Here is a 27,571-nt window from a genome sequence, read left to right as displayed (position 1 = left end):
AGACAACAGTGTTATTATGTCCTTGTCAAGAGTTATGTTCTGAGAGAAGTCAGAGGGTAAATCAATAAATAAAATAGGAGAGAAACCAGCCCACTTCCAGGAAGGATGCTACGATGTGCCTGAAGTGTGGAAGGTTGTCATTTCAAATAACGTGGCTGAGAAAAGCCCCCACTGGGCGGTAGTATTTGAGTCAAGACATGCTAGAACTGAGGCGATGAGTCACACATACTTTGGAAGAGAGGAGACAGCCAGCTGAAAGGCCTGCGGGCAGAAGTGGGCCATTGTGTTCCAAGAGGCAGAAGGTGTGATGGGGAACAGCTTAGTGGAGAAGGTCAGAATCCTGGACTGTGATGGGAGCCACCAAAAAAAAAAAAAAAAAAAAGAGCAGAGTCCAATTTTTGTAATGACTTCTTTAGAAAACAGAATTTGCCTAGTTCATGGACCGACTTCTTTCCCAGAATCCTCCAAGGACCTTCTGGAAGGGTAGTAATATGAGCTGCTTCTGGGATTGAGGTTTCTTAAGCAAAAGTGCACGGAGTCTCCCAAGACCTCACTGAGTTAGTCTGGATTGCCGGTTCTCTTGCTCACAGTAGAGTGCTCTGGGTGTGGTGGGAGAGGCTTTTGAAGATCGGATGTGGAAACCCAGCCTACGTGGGTTCCCTCTGCCCCACTTCTCAGTTGCCAAACACCTTCCATTGCCAGTGGTCGCTTCCTGCATCTCTATGCCCTGCTGCTTTGTGTACAGCTTCTTCTAACTCTTTCAGCTCTTGATGGACCCAGTCAGGCACTGAAGTCAGCTACATACAGAAAAGGGGCCATACAGATGAGTATCCATGCTCCGTAAGGGGAATGGGTACTGTGTAGGGGCCTTTGTTTAAGCTCTCAGATGGGTACAGGGAAAGCCTCAGGTGGTTGGAATAGAGAAGTTGTTTGATGAGGACAGATAATGGACCAGAGATGTGGCAATGGGGTCTTCATCCTCACATCCTGGAGACCACCCTTGAGACGCAATAGTCAGTGACTACAGTGTGACTTGGTTGTGCTCGGGACCCTCTGCCATGCTCACACACAAGCCCCTGTGACCAGCTAAGCTGGGTCTGCCTCAGGCAGGAAGAAGATTGAGGCTTGTGAGCAGATGTCAAGGGCATTGCCAAGATCATGGAGACAGAAAGACATGCATTCGCCTTATGTTTCTGCCTTGTGACCTTGACCAAATGACCTCTCCTCAGGTTAGTCCTTTGCAGAATGGAGCACTGCGTGTCTATGTCTGAGCATTATGATGAAAATTAAATGGCATTATGTTGGTGGCAAGTCTGCCAATGTGACCATACAAGACAGGATAGTATTTTCTACAGTCCTCCTCCAGAAGAGTTGTTTCATGAAGGCTTTACTTCTCTAAATCCATACAAATTCTCTCAAATGAGAAAAGCTGGGGGATAGGTTTTTTTGTTTGTTTTTGGTTTTACGTTTGTTTTTTTACACTCTTTAGACATCATCTCCAGAGCTCGACCACTCTCAGGAAGCCATATAGTGCTTAACCCCCAGCTAGCCCGGAGTCAACTGTCACCATCCCCTTAGACCCATGGCTTCATGCTTGACTTCTTGTCAAAGACCCTCAGGCCACATCCTCCAACCTCTATCCTCCACCCACGAACATGGATCATTCTTATTTCACCTAATTAATTAAAAGTTAAGCATGAAATCTTCGAAAATGAGTGAGAAGGTAGGGAAGATGCTTTTTCATAGCCTGGTCTCACAAGTGGCATCTTTTCTATCATGACAATGTAAAAAGATGTTAAAGGAAAAGCGTGTGTGAAGGGTGGGTAAAGGATACCTGGTAACGGCAGAGCTGGCAGTTTTGAACCCCCCGGGGCTCAGCAAGGAGAATAGCCTGGTGATCTGCTGCCTTAGAGGTTACAGCTTAAAACCCTACGGCCTGTTCTACTCTGTCCTATGATCTCACTATGAATCAGGCACCAAACAACAACAACTAAGGATGGGCAGAGGTTGTAAAGGATTGCATGCCACAGTGCAGACCCCGCCCTCTCCCCTGGTCCTCTCTGAGTCCTCCACATCTGGCCCCCGCTTTCCCAGCGAGATCTTCCTGGTGTTAAACTTGGCTCTGCCTCTGAAGTCCTGTGAGGATCTTACCACTAACGAGCCTCATGTCCTGCAGGAGCCTCCGACCTGCAGAGTTCTTGTACGTTAGTATAAGGACAGCTCATTATAAAGAAAATTGGTCTTTAGTTGTTGCCCCAAGGAAAGGAGAAAAGGGGACGGTCTGGGAAAATCAGCCCCACCAAGTATTTAAAGCAGGTTCACACTGGAATGCATTTGAAAGTTATCTGCTCCCAGCTCTTGGGGAGCTTTGGTGGCTTCATGGTAAGGAGTTGGACTGCCAGGGCAAAGGCACATGGTTTGGACCCATCAACTGCTTTGTGGGAGAAAGATAGGCAGCCTCCTCCTGTGTGATTGCCCTGAAAACCTGCTGGAGGATCAGCTGTGTATTGGCTCTGGCATGACAGTACTCAGCCTCAACAAGCCAGCTATTGATGTGGTCTTACTGTTGTTATCACTGCCATCCTTTGTGAAAAGCTAAGGAGCAGACCCGGGAGATGGGGTGCTGTGGATACTGATGCCTCTTTGTCCCACAGTGCGGAGGCCAGATCAATGGTGGAGACATCGCTGTCTTTGCATCGCGCGCCGGCCACGGTGTCTGCTGGCACCCACCCTGCTTCATCTGCACTGTCTGCAACGAGCTGCTGGTGGACTTGATCTACTTCTATCAAGATGGGAAGATATACTGTGGCCGGCATCACGCTGAGTGCCTGAAGCCACGCTGTGCCGCCTGTGATGAGGTTAGTCCATCCTGGAAGCCCACCTCAGTGGCATCCTTTGTTCTGGGCCTTCCTGCACGGGGGGACATCAAGGCAAACCTCGCTCCCCCTCTTATTTTAGCCCTTTCAAAAGAGAAAATCTAGCTAGTCCCATCCATTCCTGGTTCCTAGAATATACAGAATTGTGGCCAGCTAACCAGAACAGCCATCTCCTGGACCTCCTAATGGGGTTTTTTTACGTAGTTCAGAAGTTCCCCAATGGCACCTTCTGGCACTAAGTCAGTTCAGAACTCTTAAGAGGAAAAAAGAATACCAGGAAGAGTGGTTGGCAATGGAGTGCTACTTAAAGCATAAAGCAATTCAGTTCTCAAAATGTAATGGGAGGGACAGACTGGTTTGGGAACAGAAGAGAAGTGATAGCGATATTTGATGGTCATAAAGGTTTTATTTAAAGTGTGGAGTGAGGATTTGAGAGACAGATCCACTTAAACATCTCTAGTGGAATTCTTGCCTTTCTTGCAGAAGACCTGGTGTCATTCATTTCCCAACTAGTACACCTCGTGCACAGTCACCACCTGTCTGTCAGTTGAGGCTTGTGTGTTGCTCTGCAGGTTTCAGTAGAGTTTCCAGACAGACTAAGGCAGAACAGGAAGAAAGGACCTGGTGGTCTACTTCTTAATATCAGCCTGTGAAAATGTTATGAGTCACATGGCCCAGTCCTGTTGTAGGAGGAATTGAGTAAGAGTTACCTCCTGTTGAATAGGAAGCAACTGACAGCAGCTAATAACAATAATTGTTGATAAGAATGTAGACTAGAGGCCCAGGCCAGAAGGATTTCTCCCAGGAGAAGCACACCCAAGTATGACTCGTAAGCTGAACAAACAAAACCTGGTTTTAGATTTGACTGTTTAGAGTAGAAAGGAAAATGTTCTAAACCTGACTTCTTTCATGGGAATAATTTTGGAGGAAATTGTGGTTGTCTCCTGTGTGTGGGAGGTCTTCGGGTCTTAACAGTGGGTTTCCTGGTAGCACAGTGTTGAAGCTCTCAGCTACTACCTAGAAGTTTGAACCCACCAGCCACAGGAGAATGATGTGATGTTTTACTTCTGCAAAGATTCACAGCCTTGTAGACTTTATGGGGCAGTTCTCATTTATCCTTGAGAGTCACTATGATCAGAAATGGCTTGATGTCACTTAATGACATTGATCCTCTCCATTGTCAACCATAGAATGTCTATTATTATGTGGCCATTGCTCTTACAACGGACTTTGCGCTTTAGAAGGTGATCAGTTTAATTAAGTTGCTTCTAATGCTATTAGTGGTTTCTGGAAAGACCTTCTGGGGAGACAGTAGGAACAATGAGTGGGGTTCCAACTCTCTGATTCTCAGCAACCACTTTATCTTCCTGCTTCAGTTATCACACCTGGAAATCAGTGCTCATAATAGGACTTTGTGTTATCCAATGGCAAATCGTGATTTGCCTTAAAATTGTTTAATTGATGTATAACTCACATGCCATAAAATCTACACTTAAAGGTACAAGGTAGTTGAGGGGTTTATTGTTCTGTTAAGAGTATATACTATACAGCCGTCCACACTGTCTAATTCGGAATCTGTTCACCATTCTAAATAGAAACCGTGGCTTTTCATCAGTCTATTCCTGTTCCTCTCCACCCCACCCCCACCTCTCCTCCTGACAATCACCATTCTGTTTTTCTTTCTCTATGAATTTGCATAGTCTAGATATTTCATATAAATATAGCTTGTAATCTTTTGTGTCTTGCTTCATTCCCACAGCATGTTTTCAAGGTTTTATCTACATTGTATGGAATACCATCTTTTTCATTCCCCTTGCTGAATAATACTTCATTATATAGACATGCCATATTCTGTTGGCTTGTTCATCAATTGATGGACATTTGCATTATTTCCATGTTGTGGCTATTATGAATAATGGTGCCGTTCACACTCATGTATAAGTTTTTATGTAGATAGACTTTTGCGTTCTTGTGGTGCGTTCTGGGAATGGAATTGCTGAATCGTAGTGTAACTCACTCGCTGAGGGGAGGACAGACTGCTTTTCCAGAGCACCTTTCCGTTGTCTTCATTAGAGCATGGGGGCTCAGTTTCTCTGCAGTCTTGCACATGCTTGTGATTGTCTGTCTCTTCCATAATAGCCATCCTCCGGGGTGTCAGGTGGCATCTGCTGGTGGTGTTTGATTTGCATTCGTTAAAGGGCTGATGATACTGAATTATTTTGCATGTTTATTGACCATTTGTGTAGCAAATCTCTTGCCTTAAGGAGCTTTGGTGGCAGAGTCTGTAACTAGAGCATGTTGTGTTGCTAACCAGATCACTTTTTTTTCGTTAGTGGGGCTTTTTTCTCAGCGCTGTGTATATGTTCTAGGTACGAGTCCGTTATCATTATCAATATATAACTTCCCAATATTTTTCCTTTATTCTCTGGATTATATCTTCATTTTCTTTGATAGTATCTTTTGAAACACAAAATTTTCTGCTTTTTAGCACTTCCACTTTACCTGGGTTTATTGGTTATGCTTTCAGTGTTGCACCTAAAAGTCACTGCCTCTTCTAATGTCAGGAAGCTCTTGGTGAGTTGGTGTTAAAGAACTGTGCTGCCAGGGGAGCTCTGGTGGCCTAGTGGTAAGGAGCTGCAACTACAATCCCAGAGGCGCACGGTTCAAATCCACCAGATGCTCTGCCGGGGAAGGAGGGACAATCTCCTCCTGTACCAGTCAGATCTGATTTGACAGTACATTCACACAAAAATAATAAAATAAAAATAAATAAAAGAACTGTGCTACCAAGCCAGAGGCACGAGGCCCAAATCAGCCAGCTGATCCACAAGAGAAGGATTGACAGTCTTCTCCCATGTGATTTACTGCCTCTGAAACCTGCTAGAAAGTCAGCTATGAGTCAGTTCCAACTTGAGACACAGCAGTCTAAGGTCACCAAGATGTACACCTATGCTTCTGCTAAGAGTTTAATCCTTTTTACCTTACAGTTGCGTCTGAGATTCCTTTTAAATTAATTTCTTAATGAAGGTGAGCTTGGGGCTCAGATACATTCTTTTGTGTACAGGCATCCCCTTTTTTGTACAGTACTGGGACAAAGGGCCCACCCATACTGTTTGTTGAAAAGAGTGTTCTTTACCTGTTGAATTGTCTTGCTGTCTCTTAGAAAAATCAAGTGTTTAGAAACCTGGGGGCCGGGGGAGTTGTTGGTGTTTGTTTGTTTACTTTGCATTCTGTTTCCTTGATCTATATGTGCATCTTGTTGCCAGTGTCACACTGTCCTGATTACTGTAACTGTAACTTTGTGCTAAGTTTGGTTGCTGTGCCTTGAATTAGGGAAACTGAAAACTTACATATTTGGAGCCAAAATGCAAACACTTCTTAGGTCTCATCTCATATTGTAAAGAAAGGTGATATATTTTGCGGCAATACGGAATACTGAAGAACCTGATCCGTGGGAGAAATTGCAACTTATCCAGAAGTACCAGCCACCTTCTCGCTCTGTCCTGGTGCCATATAGTCATGGGTTCTGAACATCGCCAAATGCTACATTTTTTAAAAGAGAAGCTAGGCTTCCAATGTTTATATGAAACTTCTTTATTTTTAAAAATATTGTGTACTAGCCCAATGAAACAGATGTGTTTGTGTTTGATGAAGGAGCCCATGAGCTATCAATTCATGGAACTGCTATAATTGTCAAGACAGAAAATTCTTTCTGTTTTTGAAATATGGTAAAATTTATCCCTGGCCAGTCCAGAAACTAGGTTTAATTTTGCTTCAGGCAAATCCTAATTTGGGAGCTCGTATAATAGATTGAGATTGTTAACAGCTTCAGTTTGCTTGGCTCCACAATCAACATTCTTGATACCAGCAGCCAGGACATTAAAAGATGAATTGCATTGGGAAAGTCTGCTCTAAGAGACCTTTCCAAAGTACTGAAAAGCAGTAATGTCATTCTGGAGACCAAGGTTCACCTGATTGAGGCCATAGCCTTTGACTTGCTATGCATCAAAAAGTTGGACAATGACTAGGTATGATAGAAGGAGAACTGATGTCTTTGAGCTGTGGTGCTGGAGAAGAGTATTGAGTATACCATGGACTGATAGGAGAACAAATAGGTTTGTCTGAGAGAGGGTGAGACCAGGATGCTCCTTGGAGGCAAAGATTCTGAAGCTTTGGACATTTTGCAAGGAGGGACCAATCCTTGGAGAGGGACGTCATGCTTGGGACGGTGGAGGAACAGTGCAAGAGAGGAAGACCCTTGATGAGATGGATTGATTCAGTGACTGGAGTAATGGGAGTAAGTATGTCAGAGACAATAAGGTTGGCATGGGATAGAGCAGAGTTTAGGGCTGTTGTACATAGGGTCGCTATGAGCTGCAGGCAACTCAATGGCACATAACAAAACAACAACATAATAGAATATACATATGCATTTCTATATTATTATTGTTTGATAGGTCATTGCCTGGAACTGCTTTCCCACCACTCTAATACGAGGAGACCCCTTAGCTTTTCTTGTTTAAAGCAGGTGCATATGACTGGGTCTCACACACTGACCATTTGGCTTTTCCACCTCCAGATCATCTTTGCTGATGAGTGCACAGAAGCGGAGGGCCGTCACTGGCATATGAAGCACTTCTGCTGCTTTGAATGCGAGACAGTGCTAGGAGGTCAGCGCTACATCATGAAGGAAGGCCGACCCTACTGTTGCCACTGCTTCGAGTCCCTGTACGCCGAATACTGCGACACTTGTGCCCAACACATCGGTAAGGCTCCCCTCAGGGCTCAGCATGTTACTTGATCTCCACTGGGTCTGGAATAAAAAGAAGTCCTTTGGTTACACGGGATAGTGTCCCACTTCATACTAGCCTGTGTGGAAGAGGAGATTTCCTGGAAAGGCCACAGAATAGAGCTGGCTTCAGGAAAGGACAGATCAAGGATTCAAACAGAAGGTTGCTTTTTCCTCCATGACTTAGCTCACCTTGCTTTCTTAAGACCTCCATCCTCATGGGGAGAGAAGCCGTGTCTCTTCTAGTATCCGGTTCAGTCCCTCTGAGTAGGAATCTTACTGGCTTGGCTTCTGTCTTATGCCCACCCCTGAGATCACAAGGCTATGTCTTCCTGCCAGGGGGCCTACCTGGGAGGTGATGCTATGTGAGGGACAGCCCAGGACCAAAGATGGGAGGAGAGGTCTCAGAAGGAAAATCTTAGGGGAAAATAGGGATCAACTTAAGGAGAAAGCAGCTCTCTTGGTGAAGAAATTTACAGGAAACTCCAAGGGTAGGAAGACTTAGCAATGACTCTGACTTGCCCTTAAATGTTAAGTAAATTAACCTTCACTTTGAAAGTTTTTGAACCAAACTTACACCACAATCACTTTCACTTGCTGCAAGTGTAGTTTTTAGATCATTGAAAAGACTTTGAGACATTGCTTCCAACCCCAACTAAAGTCAGCCCAAATAAGAATCGTATGTGCTGATCCAGTTTGCCTACTAGTTCAACTTAAAGACACAGAAACTGTTCTCGTCTGTAACCCAGGCACTGCCAATAGTCAAGGAGAGAAAATGTCTTTCGGCAAGCCTGGCATTACAAACAGAAACATAGCTCAAGCTGACCCAGCTCTACTTAGCCAAATTCAAAGCAAAAGAATGGCAAGCCTGACATTACAAACAGAAAAGAAGCTCAAGCTGACCCAGCTCTACTTAGCCAAGTTCAAAGCAGAAGAATAGCGCATGAGCCATAAACTCCCCAAGTAAGTGGCAACAGATCTGAGATGGTAAAAATGATTTTCCCTTTGGACATAACCATTTGTTCAACCCTTTGATGACACCCAGATCATACAAAGTTTGTGACTCGCTCATTCTGCTTGACTTTCCTGGCACCTTGGGGATGAGCCGCTCTTTAAAATTGGAGGTGGCTGAATGTCTGAGACCAGCAGCACAGGCTCCCTGTGGCTCAGGCATTTGCAGGAAGTCCGTTCAGGAGCTGCCAGCTTGTGACCTAGAATGAGGAGATGTGACAGTCATCAGTTTCAGAGCCCGATTTGTACCACTTAAAAGATTTCATCAGGACAGAAAGAATTGGCTTTGTCTCCCTGGTCCATCTGGAGTACTAGATTTAGATGAAAAATTGTCTAGTGATTGGGGAGGATTCTGTTGTGATAAAAATCACTCCTTTATGCACCAGCCACCCATGGAGAGCTCAGTGGTGTGTGTCATTGGAGAGGCCTAGGCCTGCCTCCCTGGGGCCTTCTGGTCTGGAGTCCTGTGTCAGGACCAAGGGTGAGGGCTGTTTTGAAGACCTTTGTCCTGATGAGGGGGTTTGGTGACACACAGGTCCCTTTATCCTGAAACCTTTACCCCCTCAGGGTCTGAAGCCTTAGTCACGTATCCAAGAGCTTTCTTTCCTCAAAGACCAAACAGACAGAAAAACAGACTAAGAGGTAGAAGGGATCTGCCTCATGACGGGTGGCTGGACATGTGCAGAGGAGGAATGGGACTGTGTCAGGGAAGAAGGCACAACATACTGTCTGTCCAGTGTGGCTCATGCGTTCTTCGTCCACAAGTTATTGGTTGCTCAGAAGTGAGGGGTACAGAAGATGCACCTGCAGTGTCAATACCCCATCCATTAATATTTCTGTTTCTTCTGTCTTTAACATGGAAATTGAAAAACCTTTGAAGAAACTGCTAGATTTTCATTCAATGATGTGGGAGAGATTGAATGTGCCTTTAGCGCTACAGTGCATGCACCTCAGAAGGTTCTTGTAGTCCTTTATTTTAGCTGCTTAGCATTTAAGAAGACTACCGTGGTAGACAGCGATTGGTGGAGCTCCCTGATTCAAATAAGCTCGGAAGCAGGAGTAGCATCCACTTCCGAAATAGCTTGCCTCTGGAAACCCTATGAATGTGGATGAAGGATGAAAGTTATACAAGTGTTCAGGTCTTTCTTTCATAGGGTCACTATGAGTTGCCTATGACTTGACGGCACTTAACAACAACAGCAGCAGCCTGGTGTTATGGTTAAAGCATTAGGCTGCTGATAAGCAAAGGATTAGCAGTTCAAACCCATCTGCTGCTCCATGAGAAGAAAGTTGTAGCAATCTGCTTCTGTAAAGATTTACAGTCTTGGAAACCCTGCGGGCAGATCTGCTCCTACGTCCAGGGTCACTGTGAACCAGAATAAGCTCCAGTGGCAGTGAGTTTAGTTTGGTTTGGCTTGGTAGCACGTTTGGTAAAAGCACTTGATTGCTAACCAAAAAGCCTCGTGGTTGGAACTCAAACAGCATCTACAGAGGAGAGAAGACGTGACAGCCCCCCCCCCCTTAGATATCACAGCATTGGAAACCCTGTGAGCAGTTCAGCTCTGTCCTAAGGGTCCCTGTTAGACAGAATTAACTCATTCACACACAGCAGGAAGTTAGGCTTTGTTTGCTTCCGCTTCTCCTCTCTTATTGGTTGTTGTGGTGTGCCACATGGCTAACCCTCCAGCAGGTTTTCAGAGGCAGTAAAATGCTTGGAAGGAGATTGCCCATCCTCCTCCTACAGAGCAGCTGATGGATTTGAACCCTGTGCCTTTGAGATTGCAGTGTAAGTTCTTAACACTAGGCCACCAGAGAGCGTCTTTTTTTTTTTTTTAAAGTCCATAAAAAGACATTTGTACTTCACCAGAAAAAGAACCCACTGGGGGCTGCAGGATCCTCAGTGCTGTCACTGAAATGCTGCCCTTAATTTTTCTCTTTTTAAAAAGATTCCTTTTTTGGCAAAGCATCATTTTTCTGCACGGTCAAAGGGTCTCCTCTGAGCTCTGTACCTTCTGCACTGGCTACGTGCTCTGACGCTGCCCATACTGTGCAAACATCCCCTATTTATACAGCCGCGCAGAGCCGACCCTGCATCAGGCGGCTGTTGCCGGGGCAACGGAGCTTTTGCCTGCGCACAGCAGAGTAAACAGTCCTATAAACAGACCGAGGCTGTAGCAGCAGTAGACACACACCCTCGGAGAAGTGCTTAAAAGGCTTAGTGAGGGAATGAGAAGGAAAGCTTAGAAGTTGGGCAGCTGAGCCCTTCTCCAGATGTTCCGAGTTCAGGAGCAGTTCAGAGGACCATCTGACGTCGCTGATGTTTAGCAGGGACCACGCTCTACTGCCTGTCGGGCTGCTTTATGGCAGCGGCCCCCCGAACCCCCAGCCTGGGCCTCCATCCCAGAACCGAGGCCTCGGCTGCAGCAGCTGACAATGGCCCCTTGCAGAAGCTAAGGAGCTGCTTTTGGGGTGCAGGCCATGGGAACTGGGCTTCCTGTTATCTCTGAGAGGGTGTCAGCATGGTTCCAGCGTCTTGGGAACCTGAGATGGGCCAGAGATCACCACAGGGGTACCAGCTCAGGCTCTCGAGATATTTGGTGCGTGACAGAAGGGATCAGAGGGCAAGGAGGAAGACCCTTTGGGCCAGGTTCAGAGTGGATTCTGTATTCCAGCTGTGTCCCAGAAGTCACTCTCAGAGCAAAGCTGGAGACAGGCCCCCTGCCCTAATATGAAGAGTAATAGCAGGTCGAACAGTTCACAGCCACAAGTCTAAGCGTTCTGGGCATATTAACTCATTGGGTTCTCAGGTAACCCTGTGAGGTAAGTACTGTGATTATCCATGTTTCACTCCTGAGGAAACCAAGGCAGGGAGGGATGATGCAGCTGTCCGAGGGTCACAGAGCTGCAAAGAGGAGAGCAAAGGCCTGAACCAAAGCAGATGGCAGCAGCGCCCATGTCCTTGCAAACAGTGTAGGCCTGGGTTTCAGCAGCTGTTTTAAGGTGGAGCTGGGACTTGAACCTGCATTTGGCTGACTCCTGGCCTCCCTTGTACCTGCTGTGGAATCCTGTCCCCAGCATGCAAGCTCCTCAGGCTCCTGCTTCCTCCCAGGCATGGGCAGAAAGTGTGGTCACCCTCAGTTCTGAATGGTCTGCTTTGTAGCTCTGCCCGGACCTTTCTCATCCTTCTTGGAAATTCAGGTACTAAAGGCAAGGCAGCCAGTTCACACAGTGTCCCTCTCACCTCTGGGTGACTCCTGGGGCTGCTTCTGTCCCTCTAAGACTCCTTTCTGGTAGGATGTGGTTAAGTGCCTCCGTACTATGAACTCGTCAGCCACTCCACAACAGAAAGGTTTACAGCTTTGGAAAGTTCACAGGGCTGTTCTGCTCTTGTCACCATAAATCAGAACAGGCTCAGTGGCAGTGGGCTGTTAGGCCCAAAGGACAGGCTCCCAAACTGAGACATCCCTTAAGTTGGGGAGAAAACAGTAGAATTTACCTCACACCTCTCTCCTATGAACACCAATGGCATGTAAGTAACGAGCCAGCAGATGGGCCAGGGCCCAGGAATCAGGCTGTGGCTCCTTTGATCTTTTGTTCTTTGATTCTCTTTCCTGTGTAGTTTCCCTCCTGGCTTCCTTCTCTCCTCCTCTAGAACAGGCTCTCGAAACTGTTCTTTAAAAGTCCAGACTAGGAAAAAATTAAAAAAAAAAAAAAAAGTCCAGACTTGAGAATTCCCAGCCCCAGAAAGCGGCCTTCACAAAGGCGCTACCTTTCAAGAAAGACTCGTCAGTGTACATCAGGGGTCTAGAGGAGGCCCCCTTCCACCTTACACTGACTGCTTGGAGCTGAATTTCACAGTCTGCGAGTATCTCCCTGGATCCATTCTGCCAGTTTAGCAGCTGCTGTAAAGAAACAGCCTCTTTCTGTCAAATACCTGTTGTACCAGGTGACTCTCATTGGTCCAGTGTGGGTCACGTGTCCGCCGTGATGCAGTCAGTGAGGCCCCTGGCCTGAGGGTGGAGGCAGGTGAGGGCTCACAGGGGTCTCTAGCCAGACGATGCAGGAGAGATGGTGAGATGCACAGCGGGCGCTGGGAGACACCGTTGATGCTCCATTTAACAAGCCTGTGAACCAGGCACGGGGGACATGGGGTTCCTCCTTCCCTGATGAAGTTAAGCAAAGGGTATGCATACTTAGAGAAAGACAAACTACACGCAGGTTTTGGCTTGCTAAGGGCAACATTTTTCTTCCTAAGTCCACGGTTTCCTTTGCCTTTGAGCTGGGACAGTGAATTTCCCACTGAAATGGCACACTGGGGATGGAAATATGATAATCCCTTCACCCTCTAGGGTCCTAGGTCTAGGAGCTGCTGCAGAAATGTCATGACTGAATCCTCACAAACTTTTCAGTGCAGCGGAAGGACAAATAATAAACAGACAGACATGCCAAGTGCCGTTAATGCTGCATTTGCACTAGCAGGCAAGGGAAGAGAGTTGCAGAATTCATGCTGTTAAACAAGGTGGGCGGAGAGACGTCTGGAAGTTGTATCAGGGGTCTTGGTAAGGAGCAGGACTTCCTAGCTTACAGACAATGTTTCTGCTTCTTAGTTTTATACCTTTATGCAAACCTCCCTGTGCCTTCCTTTTCTCATATGAAAAAATGGAATAGGGGTAGAAATCCACTTTGTACAGTTGAGGAATTGAGTGGGTTGCCATATGCCAAGTAAGCTCCTAGCCCCCAGCCAGACCTCCTACCATGGAGTCAGTTCCAACCAATGACGAGCCTCCGTGGGGTTGCCATGGATGTAAATCTTCATGGAAAGAGACTGTCCATCTTTCTGCCTTGGAACACCCTGTGGGTTTGAACCACCAACCATTCAGATACCGGCCTAACTCACAACACACTGTGCCACTTGGCTCCTTTATTATATAGCAACTGAAGGAAACTTGGACTGTGTGATTATGCTCAAAACAAACAATCTATAGAAGAAGGAGCCCACTCATAGAGCAAGGGGGCTCCCATAGTGCCAATTACATGGTGACTTGAACATCGATACATGGCTTGTTTTGATGTATGTGGCGTTCAGAGGTAACGGAGGGCAGCGCTTGGCTTGTAGTGAGGGCTGAGCAGCTCACCAGCTCTCTCCTTCTCTCCCCAGGGATTGACCAAGGCCAGATGACCTACGATGGCCAGCACTGGCACGCCACCGAGACCTGCTTCTGCTGCGCTCACTGCAAGAAGTCCCTCCTGGGACGGCCGTTCCTCCCGAAGCAGGGCCAGATTTTCTGCTCTCGGGCTTGCAGTGCCGGTGAGGACCCCAATGGCTCTGACTCCTCTGATTCTGCCTTCCAGAACGCCAGGGCCAAGGAGTCCCGGCGCAGCGCCAAAATCGGCAAGAACAAGGCCAAGACCGAGGAGCCCGTGCTGACCCAGCACAGCCAGATGCAGGTCGGTGCCAACCTGCTGTCGGCCGACGTGGACCCCCTGTCGATGCAGATGGACCTGCTCAGCCTGTCCAGCCAGACGCCCAGCCTCAACCGGGACCCCATTTGGAGGAGCCGGGATGAGCCCTACCATTACGGGAACAAGATGGAACAGAACCAATCCCAGAGCCCCCTGCAGCTCCTCAGCCAGTGTAACATCAGAACTTCCTACAGCCCGGGAGGGCAAGGCGCCGGGGCCCAGCCTGACATGTGGGGCAAGCACTTCAGCAACCCCAAAAGGAGCTCGTCCCTGGCTATGAAGGGGCACGGAGGTAGCTTCATCAAGGAATGCCGAGAGGACTATTATCCGGGCAGGCTGAGGTCCCAGGAAAGCTACAGCGACATGTCCAGTCAGAGCTTTAGTGAGACCAGAGGGAGCATCCAAGTCCCCAAATACGAGGAAGAGGAGGAGGAGGAAGGGGGCATGGCCACCCAGCAGTGTCGGACCCGCCACCCCATCAGTTCCCTGAAATACACTGAGGACATGATGCCCACTGAGCAGACGCCTCGGGGCTCCATGGAGTCGCTGGCCCTGTCTAATGCAACAGGTAGGTGCTGTTCGCCGGGGAAGCAGGTGACAAGGTGGTCCTCGTGGTTTTCATGCAGACCCCACCATGTTGTTTCCTCTAACTGGCTGCTGAGGAAGGTGAATCCAGGTGTAGGTAGCTGTGTCTTTGATGTGTCAGTAGAGCCTGAGATAGGCATTCAGGTATCTCTGATGCACTGAGTGTTTGTTCCCAGGAGAAGCGTGAGGGAAGAGGGACGTGGCAGCGAAGGATGTCTCAGCTGGAATCTCACTTCAGGCAGATCCCACGGGGCTCTGCAGGATTAACTGCATCACAGAGCCGGCTGCTGCTTGAGACAAGGTGGCTGGCCTTCTGTGTCGTTGTGTCAGTCCGTGATTGGCCTTGGGCTGCTGGGAGTGAGTGCAGGTGAAGTGGATGTGAATGTGGCGTAAAGCAGCGCCTGGCGGCTCAGCTAGAGACAATGGTTAGTAGAAGGGGGTCTGTGAGCTGCGGGCTGTGAGCAGGAGCCTGGCCTGGGATTACCTCAGTATCAAAGCAGCTGCTGTCCCGGACGCCGGTCTCATTGGGGGGCAGGTTTGTGCAGATAAAGGCATAATGATGTGGATACAGGAGGAAAGAGTAGGCAGCACAAAAGGACAGAAGTAAAGAGAGAAAGAAGCTCTTTTTTATTTGTTTGTTTGAAAGAGTTTATTGTTTGTATTATTTTGGGTTTGCTTTTTTCGGGGTGGGGCAGGGAAGACGGTAGTCCCTTTTGTTCCAAATGCTGAGCTTCATACCCTTTGCACTCACAAACTTTTACTAAGAAGACCTCTTTGATATCTTCTGATACAAAATATTCTTTTTTTAAAAGGAATTTACAACAATATTTATTATATACATTTCTCCTTTTTTGTCCTTTTTTTCATTATTATACTAGTTTATTTACAAAATTGGAATACATTGTTTTTCAGACCAGATTCTTTCAATATCCCTCACTGCCCTCCACTCATCAAATTGTACAACCTCATGGTTAATCCCCTCACCCCCTGCACATCCTCATCCCTCTGTTTCCACCCTCCTCCAACCTCCTCCTTAGAGCCTCACACTCAGAGAGAAAGAATCTCTTGTCATATTTCCCCAGCCAGGTTGTCTGGTTGATTTGTGTGAACGTGTACACTGATGTCCTCTGTTGTTGTTAGATGTTATCGTGTATAACTCATAGTGACCCTGTGAGCAGCTGACCTAATCGCTGTGCCGTCCTCATCGTCTCTGACACACTAGAGCCCGTTGTTTAAGTCACCGTGTCAATCTGTCTCATAGGGGGTCTTCTCTCCCTTGTGGACCATCTTTCTAAGCATGATTTTCCTTTCCAAGGAATAGCCTAGCCCAGCTACATGTCCAAAATATAAAACGTGATGCTTCACCATCTTTGTTTCCAAGGAGCACTCTGACTGCACTTTTTCCAAGACATACCTGTTGTTGGCAAATCATAGGATATTCCGTTCTCTTCTCCAACACAACTAAAAGGCATCAGTAATTCTTCTGTCATCCATATTCATTGCCCAGTTCTCAGATGCATAGCAGGTGATTGAGAAGACCATGGGCTGAATCAAACACATCTTGGTCTTCAAACTAAAATCTAAGATCATTGCTCCCTCAGCCTCTGGAGAGGTCCCTGACAGTGGACCTCCCCAAATCAATACTTCTCCTGATTGCCTGACTGCTGGTACCAAGGTTATTGATTGTTGATCGGAGCAAGATAAAAATCACTGATAGACTCAAACCTTTCTCCATCTATCGCAATATTGACTATTGGTCCTGTAGTGAGGACCTATGTTTTCTTGATGTTAGGATCCAATCCATGCTGTAGGTAGGCTGTAGTCCTTGATTGGGGAGCTCTAGTGGCCTAATGGCAAGAAGCTGTGCTGCAGTTCTGAAGGCACATGGTTCAAGGCCACCAGCTGCTGTGAAGGGAAAAGAATGTAGTCTCCTTCCATGCGATTCACCACCTCTGAAAACCCGCCAGAGGGTCAGGTGTAGGTTGGTTCTGACTTAATGGTATACAACAACAACAGCAGCTGTCCTTGATCTTCTGCAGCCTTTCATATCCTCTTCACTTTTAGCAAGCAAAGTCATGTCATCTGCATAACGCTGGGTGTTGCTAAGTCTTCCTCCAATCCTAATACCACATTAGAAGACGATGCTATTTTAAGAATAGTCTGAGATCAAACCTGGCCTGCTTGCAAATGACTCCCAGCTCCCAGGGCCTTTACTGGAAGTGGTTAGAAACTCTTCGAGCGTGTCTGCAGCATCCCGCTGCGTGTTCAGTGGCCTCGTCTCATTGTCCGGGGTACAGAGCAGCCAGGAGTTTGTAGAACTCCCACAGTGAGGCCTTTGTGGTGTGTGGTGTCCATCACTGCTGCTCAGTGGGCCTGTTTGTCAATCTGCAACAGACTGAACATGGAAACAAGCTGGTCCTGCACCAAAAATAGCTCAAGAAGTATTGCTTTAAGATGTGACAGACTTCAGTATGTTGTTCTCAGTTACCCTCAAGTCAGCTCTGACTCATGATGGCCTGAGTGTGTGACAGAGGGAAACAGTGCCCAGTCCTCTGCCACCTCCAGGGCACTGTGACTTCATTGCGGGTTTTATGCATTCCAGTAGTACCAGCAGCCAGCACTAGAACAGGCACTACTCTGTGGTGGTCCATAAAGGGTTTATTGGCTAATGTTCAGCAACAGTCTTGGTTTGGCTGCAGGGAGCTCTGATGGAATAGTCCATAACACAAAGGTGGTGGCCCTCTGGGGGTTCGAACCCACCAGCACCTCCACAGGAGAAAACCAGGCAGTCTTCTCCCTTGCAGTTTACAGCCTCTCCATAACCTGCTGGAGGACCAGCTGTGAGTTCTGACTCGACAGCAATGAGAGAGAGCAATGGAGCCTTTGAGCTCCACTGATACATGTCCGTGGTGGGTGGCCCTGCTGGTATTTGAAATGCTGGTGGCATAGTTTCCAACCTCATAGCCACATACATGCAGGCCACCACTGTACAACAAATAGACAGATATTGGTGGGCGTGATGCTGAACACTGTGCCGTAGTCGTGTCAAATACCATAATGGTTACCCATCATGGACAGTATTTGGAGGAGCTTCTGGACTGATTCAGGTTTGGAAGCAGGAGTGGCATCCACTTCCTAAACCACATGTCTCTGGAAACTCTATGAACACAGAGAAATGATGTTAGTTATAGAAAAGGGTTCAGGTCTTCTGTTCATAGGGTCGCTATGAGTCTTACTCTGCTTGACATCTCTTAACCATTGCTAAGTGAGTCTAATGTTGTTACATTTTGGAGGAACATTCTTCTAAATTGTACATCACTCTTCTGTCAATTTGCTGTACTGAGGTAATCTGAGTTTGCTGAGATGCTGAACCTTGTGCCACTGAGGGGTCAAATGCCATAACGGCTGCTCATGGTGGACAATGTTTGGTGAAGCTCCCAGTTTATGACAGGTTTGGAAGCAGGAGTGGCATCCATTTCCTAAACAACATGCCTCTGGAAACCATGAACTTGGAGAAATGACAATAGTTATAGAAAGGCTTTAGGCTTTTTGTCCATAGGGTTGCAGTGAGTCTTGCTCGATTCAATGGCAATCAACAACAACACAGGGTAGGAGGCCGGGGTGGGGAGGGGCCGGAAGGTGGGGGAGATGGGGTCTTGCCTTCTCCTGTGGGGACTCCACAGTCAAATGAGTCTGGACGGTGACTGTGATAGCCAGGTGTCTGGAATTTCCTGGTGGTGCAGTCCTGGGGGAGACGCGCTGCTCACCCAAAGGGGGTGCCTCTCTGGCAGTTTGAGTCCACCCGCGCCTCTGAGGGGGAAAGATGGGCAGTCTCCTCCCATGCTGTTTACAGTCTCTGAAAACCCACTAAAGGGTCAGATGTGACTTGGTTCCAACTTAATGGCAATGAGTTCGAGTTTTTGTTTTGTAAACCCCTTTGGATGGGGAGAGGTGCTACTCAGCTCTGTCAGGTCCTGCCATGTGCAGGGGTATTTATTCAGCTAACACTTACACAGCTCTTCCCACGTGTCAAGAATTGCTCTGAGTGCTTTATAAATATTTACTTACGTAATGTTATCATCACATCCCTATAAGGCAGGTGTACTATTCTGATCCTCCTTTCAGAGTTGAAGAAACATAGGCACAGAGAGGTCAAGATACTCGTTCAAAGCCACCCCAGCTTCTAAGTAGTGGAGGAAGGTTTTGAACCTGTGCCTAGACTCCAGAGTGATGCCTTCAGTTCTACCAGGCTGCCACCTCCACAGAAGCCCCACACTGACAGATTCTCCAGCCGAGCCCAAGAACTTTAAGACATGGATTATTTTTCATGTGCGATTGACATAACCTCAGCTAGATTAACAGAACCTGTCTGAGTTATAGGATGTTGCATGAGTGTTTTACCATCTATCCCCTCTGCCCCAAATGCTTTCACATCTGTGCCCTCCTCGGTCCCAGAGGGGACAGAACCCTTGCTTCAGATGGAGAGATGAGGCCTCAGGGACCAGGTGCCTGGCCTGGTGTCACAGAAGTGAGCAGCCATGGCCGAGTGATGACTGCCTGACTGTTTGCCCAGCTTATATTATTCTCCAAAGGTTTAAGAGCCCAGGAGAGAAATACGTAATTTGGCATCTAAAGCTGAATTTCTCAAAGCTAGACCACTGGTATTAGAGCCATTGTAGACCTGCAACCTCCCGCCACCCCACCGCCTGTTCCCTAGATTTGTAGCATCAGACTTTCTGGAGGCAAAACCCAGGAATCTTTATTCCAGGAATCTTTAATCTTTATTCCGCCCCTTGTGCACTGTTTCCTGAGGGCAGTGCCCCTGAGTTTGCCTCTTCTGACTGTTGTCTTCACACACTGGGGGGCAGAGGGTGCTGGGGAAGCCAAGATGAGAAGAATGAACCATCTCCCTTCCTAAGGAAGGGTTCCAGGGAAATTACCACCTGGTTTTTTAAAAGAACATTTGGGGAAGGTGAATGTTAGCACAGCGAATTGGATTCTCCCTCAAACCACAAGTGAGCCTGAGCCGTCAGAGTGCTCATCACCATTTCTTCTTCCTCCAAAGCACAGTCTTCCACAGTTTTGGCCCCTTGGGTTGTTTGAATTGCTACTAACTTCTCCCAGCAACTACCAGTGGAATAAACGCACATTTTGGGGATTTAAAAAAAATGCACCTGTGTATGTTTTTTACCAGCATGAGAAACAGAACTAAAGAAATGTATTTTGTGTCTTTATTCGCCCATGGACTTGTCAGACACAAGTGTGGAAGAAAGATTGTGGCTGATATTCTAAGCACAGCAAGCTGTCAGCCATCATCAGAGCAGACCATAAATAGCTAGCTCGCTTATTCTCTTGCTCTCCTCACTTGTGCTCTCTCGCTCTCTAGCTCTCCCTAGCTCTCTCTTTCTCTCTCTTCTCTCCCCCCCCTTCACACACACACACACATACACACACAAGCCCAGGACGTGATGTCAGCTAAACTTGCAGAGAGCCCTTCCTGCTGCTCACTCTCGCCATTGCCTTTGAATGTTGCTGGAAATTTCTGTAATCTTCTGAGAAGACAGAGTTCTGTACTGTTTCTCTTTAAATCCTAGAATCACAAGGTGTGAGTAACCAAGATGTATCACAAAAGGCTTATTGTCAAAACACCTTGAGCCTTTGACTTCATCCAGATTTTAAGAGAAAGCATTTTCCCCCCTTCACTGGTCGATACCTTATGTTAGTAAATAAGTCTGTAGTGTTTAATCTGGCAGGAAGCTGGGTCTTTTTGTGGGCAGCATTTTTCCTTAGAACAGACCTAGGAAAGCAGTGACTGGCCAGCCTAGGGTTAAAGAAGCTGCACTGCAATTCCAAAGACACGTGGTTCAAGACCACCAGTTGCTCCACTGGAGAAAGATGGGCAATCTCCTCCTGTGTGATTTACTGCCTCTGAAAAATCCACTGGAGGGTCAGCTATGGGTTGGTTCTGACTCGATGGTACACAACAACAACAACAACGTCTTTAGTGGTAGGAGTGTCTGGTGTGTTCTCCCTCAGTGCACAGTCCAATACTTGGTACACAGTGAGTCAGGCAGGCACAGGCTGCTTCTGCAGGACCTCTGCCTGGTTCCCACAGCAGCTCTAACCCAGTGTCTCCTTCGCCAGCCTGGAGAGCAGCCTGGGCTGTCAGTTAGAAATAGCAGCACCAGCAGCATCAATTGCAACTAGCGTTATTGTATTTAGTGCCAGGCACAGTGCTAAGCACGTTCCCTCAACTGACTCACTTCATCCTCACGACTCCGAGGCAGGTCCAGCTGTTCCTTCCTTTGAAAGGATGGCGTCGTGAGGCATGGAGAGATACAGTAGCCACAGGCCGGGCAGCTCGAAGGGCAGAAACAGGATTCAGAGTTGAGCTCTCTAGCTCCAGTACCAGGGTCCCCTGGCAGAGTCGAAGGATGAGGATGAGGATGTAGATCCTGCCAATAATGATAATAGAACAGAACACTGATTAAGAGCTGGCACACCAGAACGTCGTATAGAACACCTCTTCATCCTTCACAACAGCCCTCTATGACAAGCCCAATTGTTCTACCCATTTTATAGATAAGAAAACTAAGGTTCATAAAAACTGTGACTTCCCCTTATCATTTCACCAGAGGTGGCCAGGACTTGAAGCCCAGGCTGTTATCTGCTCACAGGAAAAGTGATGGTCACCATCGGGATAAAGAGCCATGCAGTTTATACCCACTCGCTTATCTCTCTGTCTGGCTTATCAGACAGACACGCATGAAACCTGAGAAGCATATGTATCAAGTGAAACCTAAATACCAAGCAGTGGAGTTGGCACCCCCGGTGACGTGTCAGGGTCAGAGATAGGAAGGACAAGTTGTTGTCAGTGTGTAGCATCGAGTCGGAACCGACTCATCGCTAACCCTCCCGGGGGTTTTCAGAGGCAGTAAATCGCACAAGACTGACTGCCCCATCTTTCTCCCTCAGATCAGCTAGTGGTCTCGAGCCATGAGCCTCTGGGTTGGCAGCACAACTCCTTATCCACTATGTCACCAGAGATCCCTGTTAGGACAGAGAAAATTGAGTCCAAGTACAGATTGTTCAGGAATTGGTGAGCAGACAGGCAGCACCATGGCTGTAGCTGCAAGTTAGACTCAGGGTTCAAATCCTCCTCTAGGAGCAGCATTGACACTGGTTACCTCAAGCAGGGTACACAAAACAGGACAGATGGAGCCTGTCAGGGGGTCCCATGTGAGGGACCCTGCTGACGGTGTGGAATGATGCAGCTGGGAATGTGGCTGTATGGGAATGAGGGATCAGCAGGTTCCAGTACAAGGTGGTTAAAGAAGCAAAAACTGGCATCTAAGTGGGAAAAGAATGCAAGATGTGGGCAGGAATGAGGGAAATGGAAGATGGTTTCTGTTTATTCATTAGCCAGGTGTGGTTAGATTAGCTCCTCTGTGAGTTACAGCATAATGAATTGAGCCTACGGCCTATGGACCAGTCTGCAAGAACTGGGTGTTGCTGTTCAATAGCAATTAGAACTTGGGCAGCTGATGTCTATTTCATGTCTCTCTGTCTTCATCTTGCAAGCAGGGAGCCAGTAGTGTACTTGCATTAGAGAAGTGTTGTAAGCATTGAGTTTTTTCTTTTAAAGAGTTCAGAGAAGTGACAGGCACCCTCTAAGTGCTTGAAGATTGTTAGTTAAAGGTAGTATTATCCAATGCCACTGTCTGCCCTGGGTGCCCGGTACTGACTCCAAATTGGCTTGGGCCTTGGCCTCTTGCCCCCTGTAGTGTAATGACGTTGACAAGCAGTAACAACTGTTGTTGTTAAGTACCATCACGTTGGACCTGACTCCTAGCTCACCCTCCAGCTGGTTTTCAATCACGCAGGAGGAGAGAGCCCATCTTTCTCCTGCAGAGCAATTGGTGGATTCAAGCCATGTGCTTTCGGGTTGACAGCACAATTCCTAACCACTAAGCCACCAGATCTCCCTAGTAACCAACTAGTCAGCATAAAATTGCATCTGTGAGTTCATGGCAGTAGGAGAGCATACAAAGAGGGAAGGAGATGACACACTGCACAGACAAAGAAGTCAGAAAAGGCAGCACTAAGAAGTGTTGCTCAGGAGAACATGTCCTCACTCGTTGCTGTCAAATCAGAAATAAATCACACAGGAGGAGAATGCCCATTATTCACCCAAAGAACTAATGGTGGATTCAAACCACTAGAGAGGCACATCCTTTGGGCTTACAGTGCAACTCCCTGTGGATGAAGCCTTCAGAGCTTCTATTGAGTAATAAAGCAATCTTTATTTAAAGTCTTTCTCCTACAAAGCACCTGGTTCAAACCACTAACGCTTTGGATAACTGAAGCCTTAACCATTGCCCCACCGAAGCTTTTCTGTGGATTCCAGCCTTGGAATCCATGGCGCAGTTCTCTTCTATCTTGGGGTCACCTGAGCAGAATCAGCGCAGGACAGTAGGTTTGAAAGAAGGCACTGGAAACCGTACAAATAGCAGGCTATGTGGATAGGAGACGTGGCATGTCCTGTCCACACTGAAAAAGCTGGCTTTCCCTGCTGAGTGGGGAATTGACTGGAATTAGAATTGTGCAGGGCGGTGTAGTCCTCAAACTACAAAAGGGGCAGCCCCCCAGGTGTAACCAGGGAGATTTCTGAAATAAAAGGACAGCATGGCAACTTACCAGAGGAAACTGACAAAGTTGTGTGTATACACACACACACACACACACACAGAGCGAGCTGAAAGTGCGTGTGTCCTGGGCTTGGGTATATAAAAGAAGAGTTTGGAGACAAAGTAAGACTGAAAGGGCTTGCCTTTGATCAGTGTTGCATATTTGTGGCATGTCCACACCCTTAACACGCATCACCTACACACCCTGGCCAGGGAGCCTGGGTTGTGCAACACCAGGACATCCTGATTGCTAGGAGGCAGTGGGGCTGATTTTTCCAGTATGGCTGACAAACCGGGAATGAATCAGAAAACAACCGTGTGGGGACCTGAAACAACAATTAGAATGGTTAATTTTACCAAGAATATCTGAAATGTTGTTTTTACAGCACTTGTAATGCAAAATGTCTTCACATTTTATTTGGGAAAACTATTTCCCTATCCTTTAACCTAATTTCTTTGTACAAATAGTTGGGTAAAAATACCTAACCAGCTATCCGTGTACAGCCACCCCTCAGGCATGCCTACAAATGGTACAGCCCAGATCTTTTGGTTTCTTCTCTTAACTGAGGAAGAAGTGTGCTAGAGTCTGTCTTTGAAAAGTTAGACCTTACCTTGAGTTCTGACCCAGCCTGGGAGATACTTGGAAACTGGAAGGTGGTGATCCTGGTTCATTGCCATTAGGAACTTCTTTTGTTTGTTGTTGTTGTTGTTGTTGTTATGTGCCAACGAGTCACCTGCAACCCATAGCAACCCTATGTACAACAGCGCTGAAGCCCTCTGTCCTGAGCCAGTCTCACTGATTCTGACACACCTTCCTCCATTGCCCCATTTACTGTATCAATCCGTCTCATCCAGGGTCTTCCTCTCCTGCGCTGCCCCTCCACCCTCCTGAGCATGATGTCCTTCTCTAAGACTTGGTCCCTCCTTGCCACATGTCCAAAGTATGTGAGATGGAGCTTCCTAAGGAGAAACTTGATTTCACTCTCTCCAAGACAGACTTATTTGTTCTCTTGACAGTCCATGGTATGTTCAAGACTCTTCTCCAGCACAACTCAAAGGCATCAATTCTTCTTCTGTCATCCTTAGTCATTATCCAGCTCTCTGATGCATAGCAAATAATTGCAAAGACCATGGACTGGATCAGGCGCAGCTTAGTTGCTAGAGTGACTTCGTTGCTTCTCAGTACTCTGGAGAGGTCCCTGACAACAGATTTACCTAATGCAATTCGTCTTTTTATTTCTTTACTGTTGATGCCAAAAGTGCTGATTGTAGAGCCAAGCAGGCTGTAACTGTCAAGATCTTTTGTTTACATGTGTCAAAATCCAAGCTCTAACTGGTGTGTATGCAACCAAGCGTGTTTGTTTTTCAAATCAAGTAAGTACAAAATTCACAAATAGTGGGTTTCAGACTTAGCTATACAAGGCATCTGATGATGCCACCAGGACTCAGTTTCTTTCCATAGTCCAGATCTTGTTTTCTTACTTTGCCCTAATTCTCAGACATACTCTTTCTTGGAGTAGCAAAGATGACCATCAGCAGCTCCAAGCTAAAATCCATTAGCATCAAATGAGAAGAGAAGTGCTCTTTCTCAATAATGTCAACAAAATCCTAGGTTTAAGTTTCATTTACCTGACTTGAGTCAACTCCCAAGTCCTGTGGGCAAGCGGAGTGAACGGCTCTGATTGGCCAGACCTGACTTGCATGCCATCCCTGGAGCCAGTTGTAATGAGATCCAGCTCACAAAACTAAGTGATTGACATTCCCCTTGAGTGGGCAAGGACACCCACTATCACTGCTCCTATTCAAAATAGTATTAGAAATATTAGCAAGAGACGTAAAACAAAGAATACAAATGGGCAAAGAAGAGCTAAAACTATCTCTATATGCACATAATATGGTAGTATACTGTGAAAACCCTAAAGATTCAGCAAGAAAACTATTGCAACCAATTGAGCAAAGTTGTAGGGTACAAGATCAACATGCAGAGATCAGTTTGAGGTCTCAACAGTGGCAAAGAGAATATAGAAATGGAGCTAAGAAAAACAATACCAATTATAATAGCTAACCACAGGATTAAATAAATACTTTGGAATCAATCTAACTAGAGACACAAATTACATATACACAGAAAATTACAAAGCATCATTACAAGAAACAAAAAGAGATTGGGAGAAGTGGAAGAATATATCCTGCTCATGGATAGGAAGACTCAATATTATGAAAATGACAGTTCTACCAAAGGCAATCTACAAGTTGAATGCAAACCCAATGCAGATATCAATTCCATTCTTCAACAAGTTGGAAAAGGCAATTTCCAATTTTTTCTCGAATGAAGAGACCCTGAATAAGCATGCAATTCCATGTCTATTGTTGCATTGTTCACAAAAGCAAAAAGGTGGAAGCAACCCAAGTGCCCATCAACAAACGAATTCATAGAAAACCTATGGTACATTCACACAATGGACTACTATGCAGCACTGAAAAACAATTAAATAGTAAAATATTACACAACATGGAGAAGCTTTGAGTGAAATATCTCAGTCAAGAAAGGACAAATACTGCATAACACTGCTGTTAGAAAATAGGGAAGATTGGGAAGAGAATGGGGAAAGAGATAGATGAGCACTGCATTAGAACAGATGAGGGGAAGAGCTGTCCAAAAGGAATATATGATTAGGCATTATATGTATGAGAACAATCTAGAAGAAGGGATTCATTGCAGGGTGGGCTGGGTGGCAGGGAGAGAGGAAGGGAGGAGAAGAGGTGCAACAAGTAATAAAAAAAATATTATTTAGATATTCATCATCCATAAAAACAAAACAACTGCACTGATTGAGAAGGTTGAGAGAGTGATTGAGAGGACATAGGTGCCCACAGTGAGGGTGTCAAAAGAAAATCAAGGTTCTGTTTAAGAAGGAAGAGGATAGTATTCTGTGGGAGGTGAAGTCCGCCTCATCTACTCCACGCCCTTCTCACCATCCATGCTGACCTGCAATTTAGATCCTTCCTTCAGATGCCCTAGCATGCAAGATGACATCCAAGTTTACTTAGGTATGTTCACCAAGGGCTTCTGGAAGATGAAACTTTGTTGTTTGGGCTATATTCCCATGAGGATTTATATACATGATATTCAGGCCAGTGAGATGTTTTGAAAGACTGGAGATCAGACAATATGGCATCCAACGCCCATCAGATACAAGGCTGACTTTCTGTTGTGGTTCTGACTGTAACTGAGGCGTATGGTCACATGGGGTGACCTCGTCTCTGCTCCTCAGGGAATCTGTGCCCTTCCATGTGACTTTTCCTGACCCTAAGCTTCACTCCTGTCTCCCCACAGACCTGGGGCCAGATGAAAACCCTAGTCATTTCTTGTCCTTTTTGTCTCTGTCTGTCTGTCTCCAGTCCTGTCAGGGAGGCCCAGGACATTGCCAGGGCCAGGTGAAAGGGAAGTAGTGCACAGGGCACAGCAGACCCAGCGAAGCCCACAGCTACTTCGGAATGTCATGGTCTCATTGCATTTGATGGGCCCGGGGAAATTTTGCCAGTGTCTTGGTTTTTGATAACCATTCACCAGGCTTATTTATAACCTTCTTGGGCCCAGGCAGTCGTGTGTGCTCAGAGGAGTAACCGTGACTGCTGACAAGGGAGAAAAGAGTGCTGATTTGATTAATTTTATTTCTGAAAAAGCAACGCTGGGAAAATAAGTTCTTGACTAGATAGGAGACAGTGCTTCCGTCTGATACAAAATTTTACAGAGTGGATTTTTTTTTTTTTTTGCATTACTGGATGCCAAGATCTTTTACTCTTTTTCAGGGTCCTCCCTGCCCGCTACATATGGGGGCAGCCCTGGTCAGAGTGGATTTTTAAAGACAATTTAAAATATGTTTTGCTTAAAAGTTTTGAATCTGTACAACTCATGGAAAAAAATAAGATGGCTCTTTTCAACTTGTAAATGCCCCTAAAACCTAGATTTTTGTAATTTTTTCCTAAACCTGGACAGTTAGGAAAATGTCAAAGAGAAAAATTAAGAACACAGACATGGGGAACAAATATTCCCATCTCTCCTCTAAGCTAGTGCTAACATTATGTGGAATGTCGATCTGTGCTTCATTGACTATGCAAAAGCATTTGACTGTGTGGATCATAACAAACTGTGGCTG

At 46.5% G+C, this 27,571-nt stretch overlaps 1 protein-coding gene across 1 annotated transcript in view; it reads left to right on the top strand.

Annotated features, from left to right (window-relative positions):
* The window catches only part of PRICKLE2 (prickle homolog 2 (Drosophila)), a 112,968-nt gene that overhangs the window by 45,898 nt on the left and 39,499 nt on the right, over positions 1-27,571 (top strand). The window contains exons 4-6 of the mRNA XM_006893838.1: positions 2,655-2,858; positions 7,456-7,642; positions 13,835-14,707. Of these exons, the coding sequence (XP_006893900.1) occupies positions 2,655-2,858; positions 7,456-7,642; positions 13,835-14,707 (1,264 nt within the window). The remainder of the gene's footprint in view (positions 1-2,654; positions 2,859-7,455; positions 7,643-13,834; positions 14,708-27,571) is intronic.

This window comes from Elephantulus edwardii, unplaced genomic scaffold (assembly GCF_000299155.1).
Source record: "Elephantulus edwardii isolate Elephantulus edwardi_28Jun2011 unplaced genomic scaffold, EleEdw1.0 scaffold00132, whole genome shotgun sequence".
Taxonomy (NCBI): Eukaryota; Metazoa; Chordata; class Mammalia; order Macroscelidea; family Macroscelididae; genus Elephantulus; species Elephantulus edwardii.
Note: the sequence above shows the minus strand (reverse complement) of the source record. Positions and strands in the feature narration are given on the sequence as shown.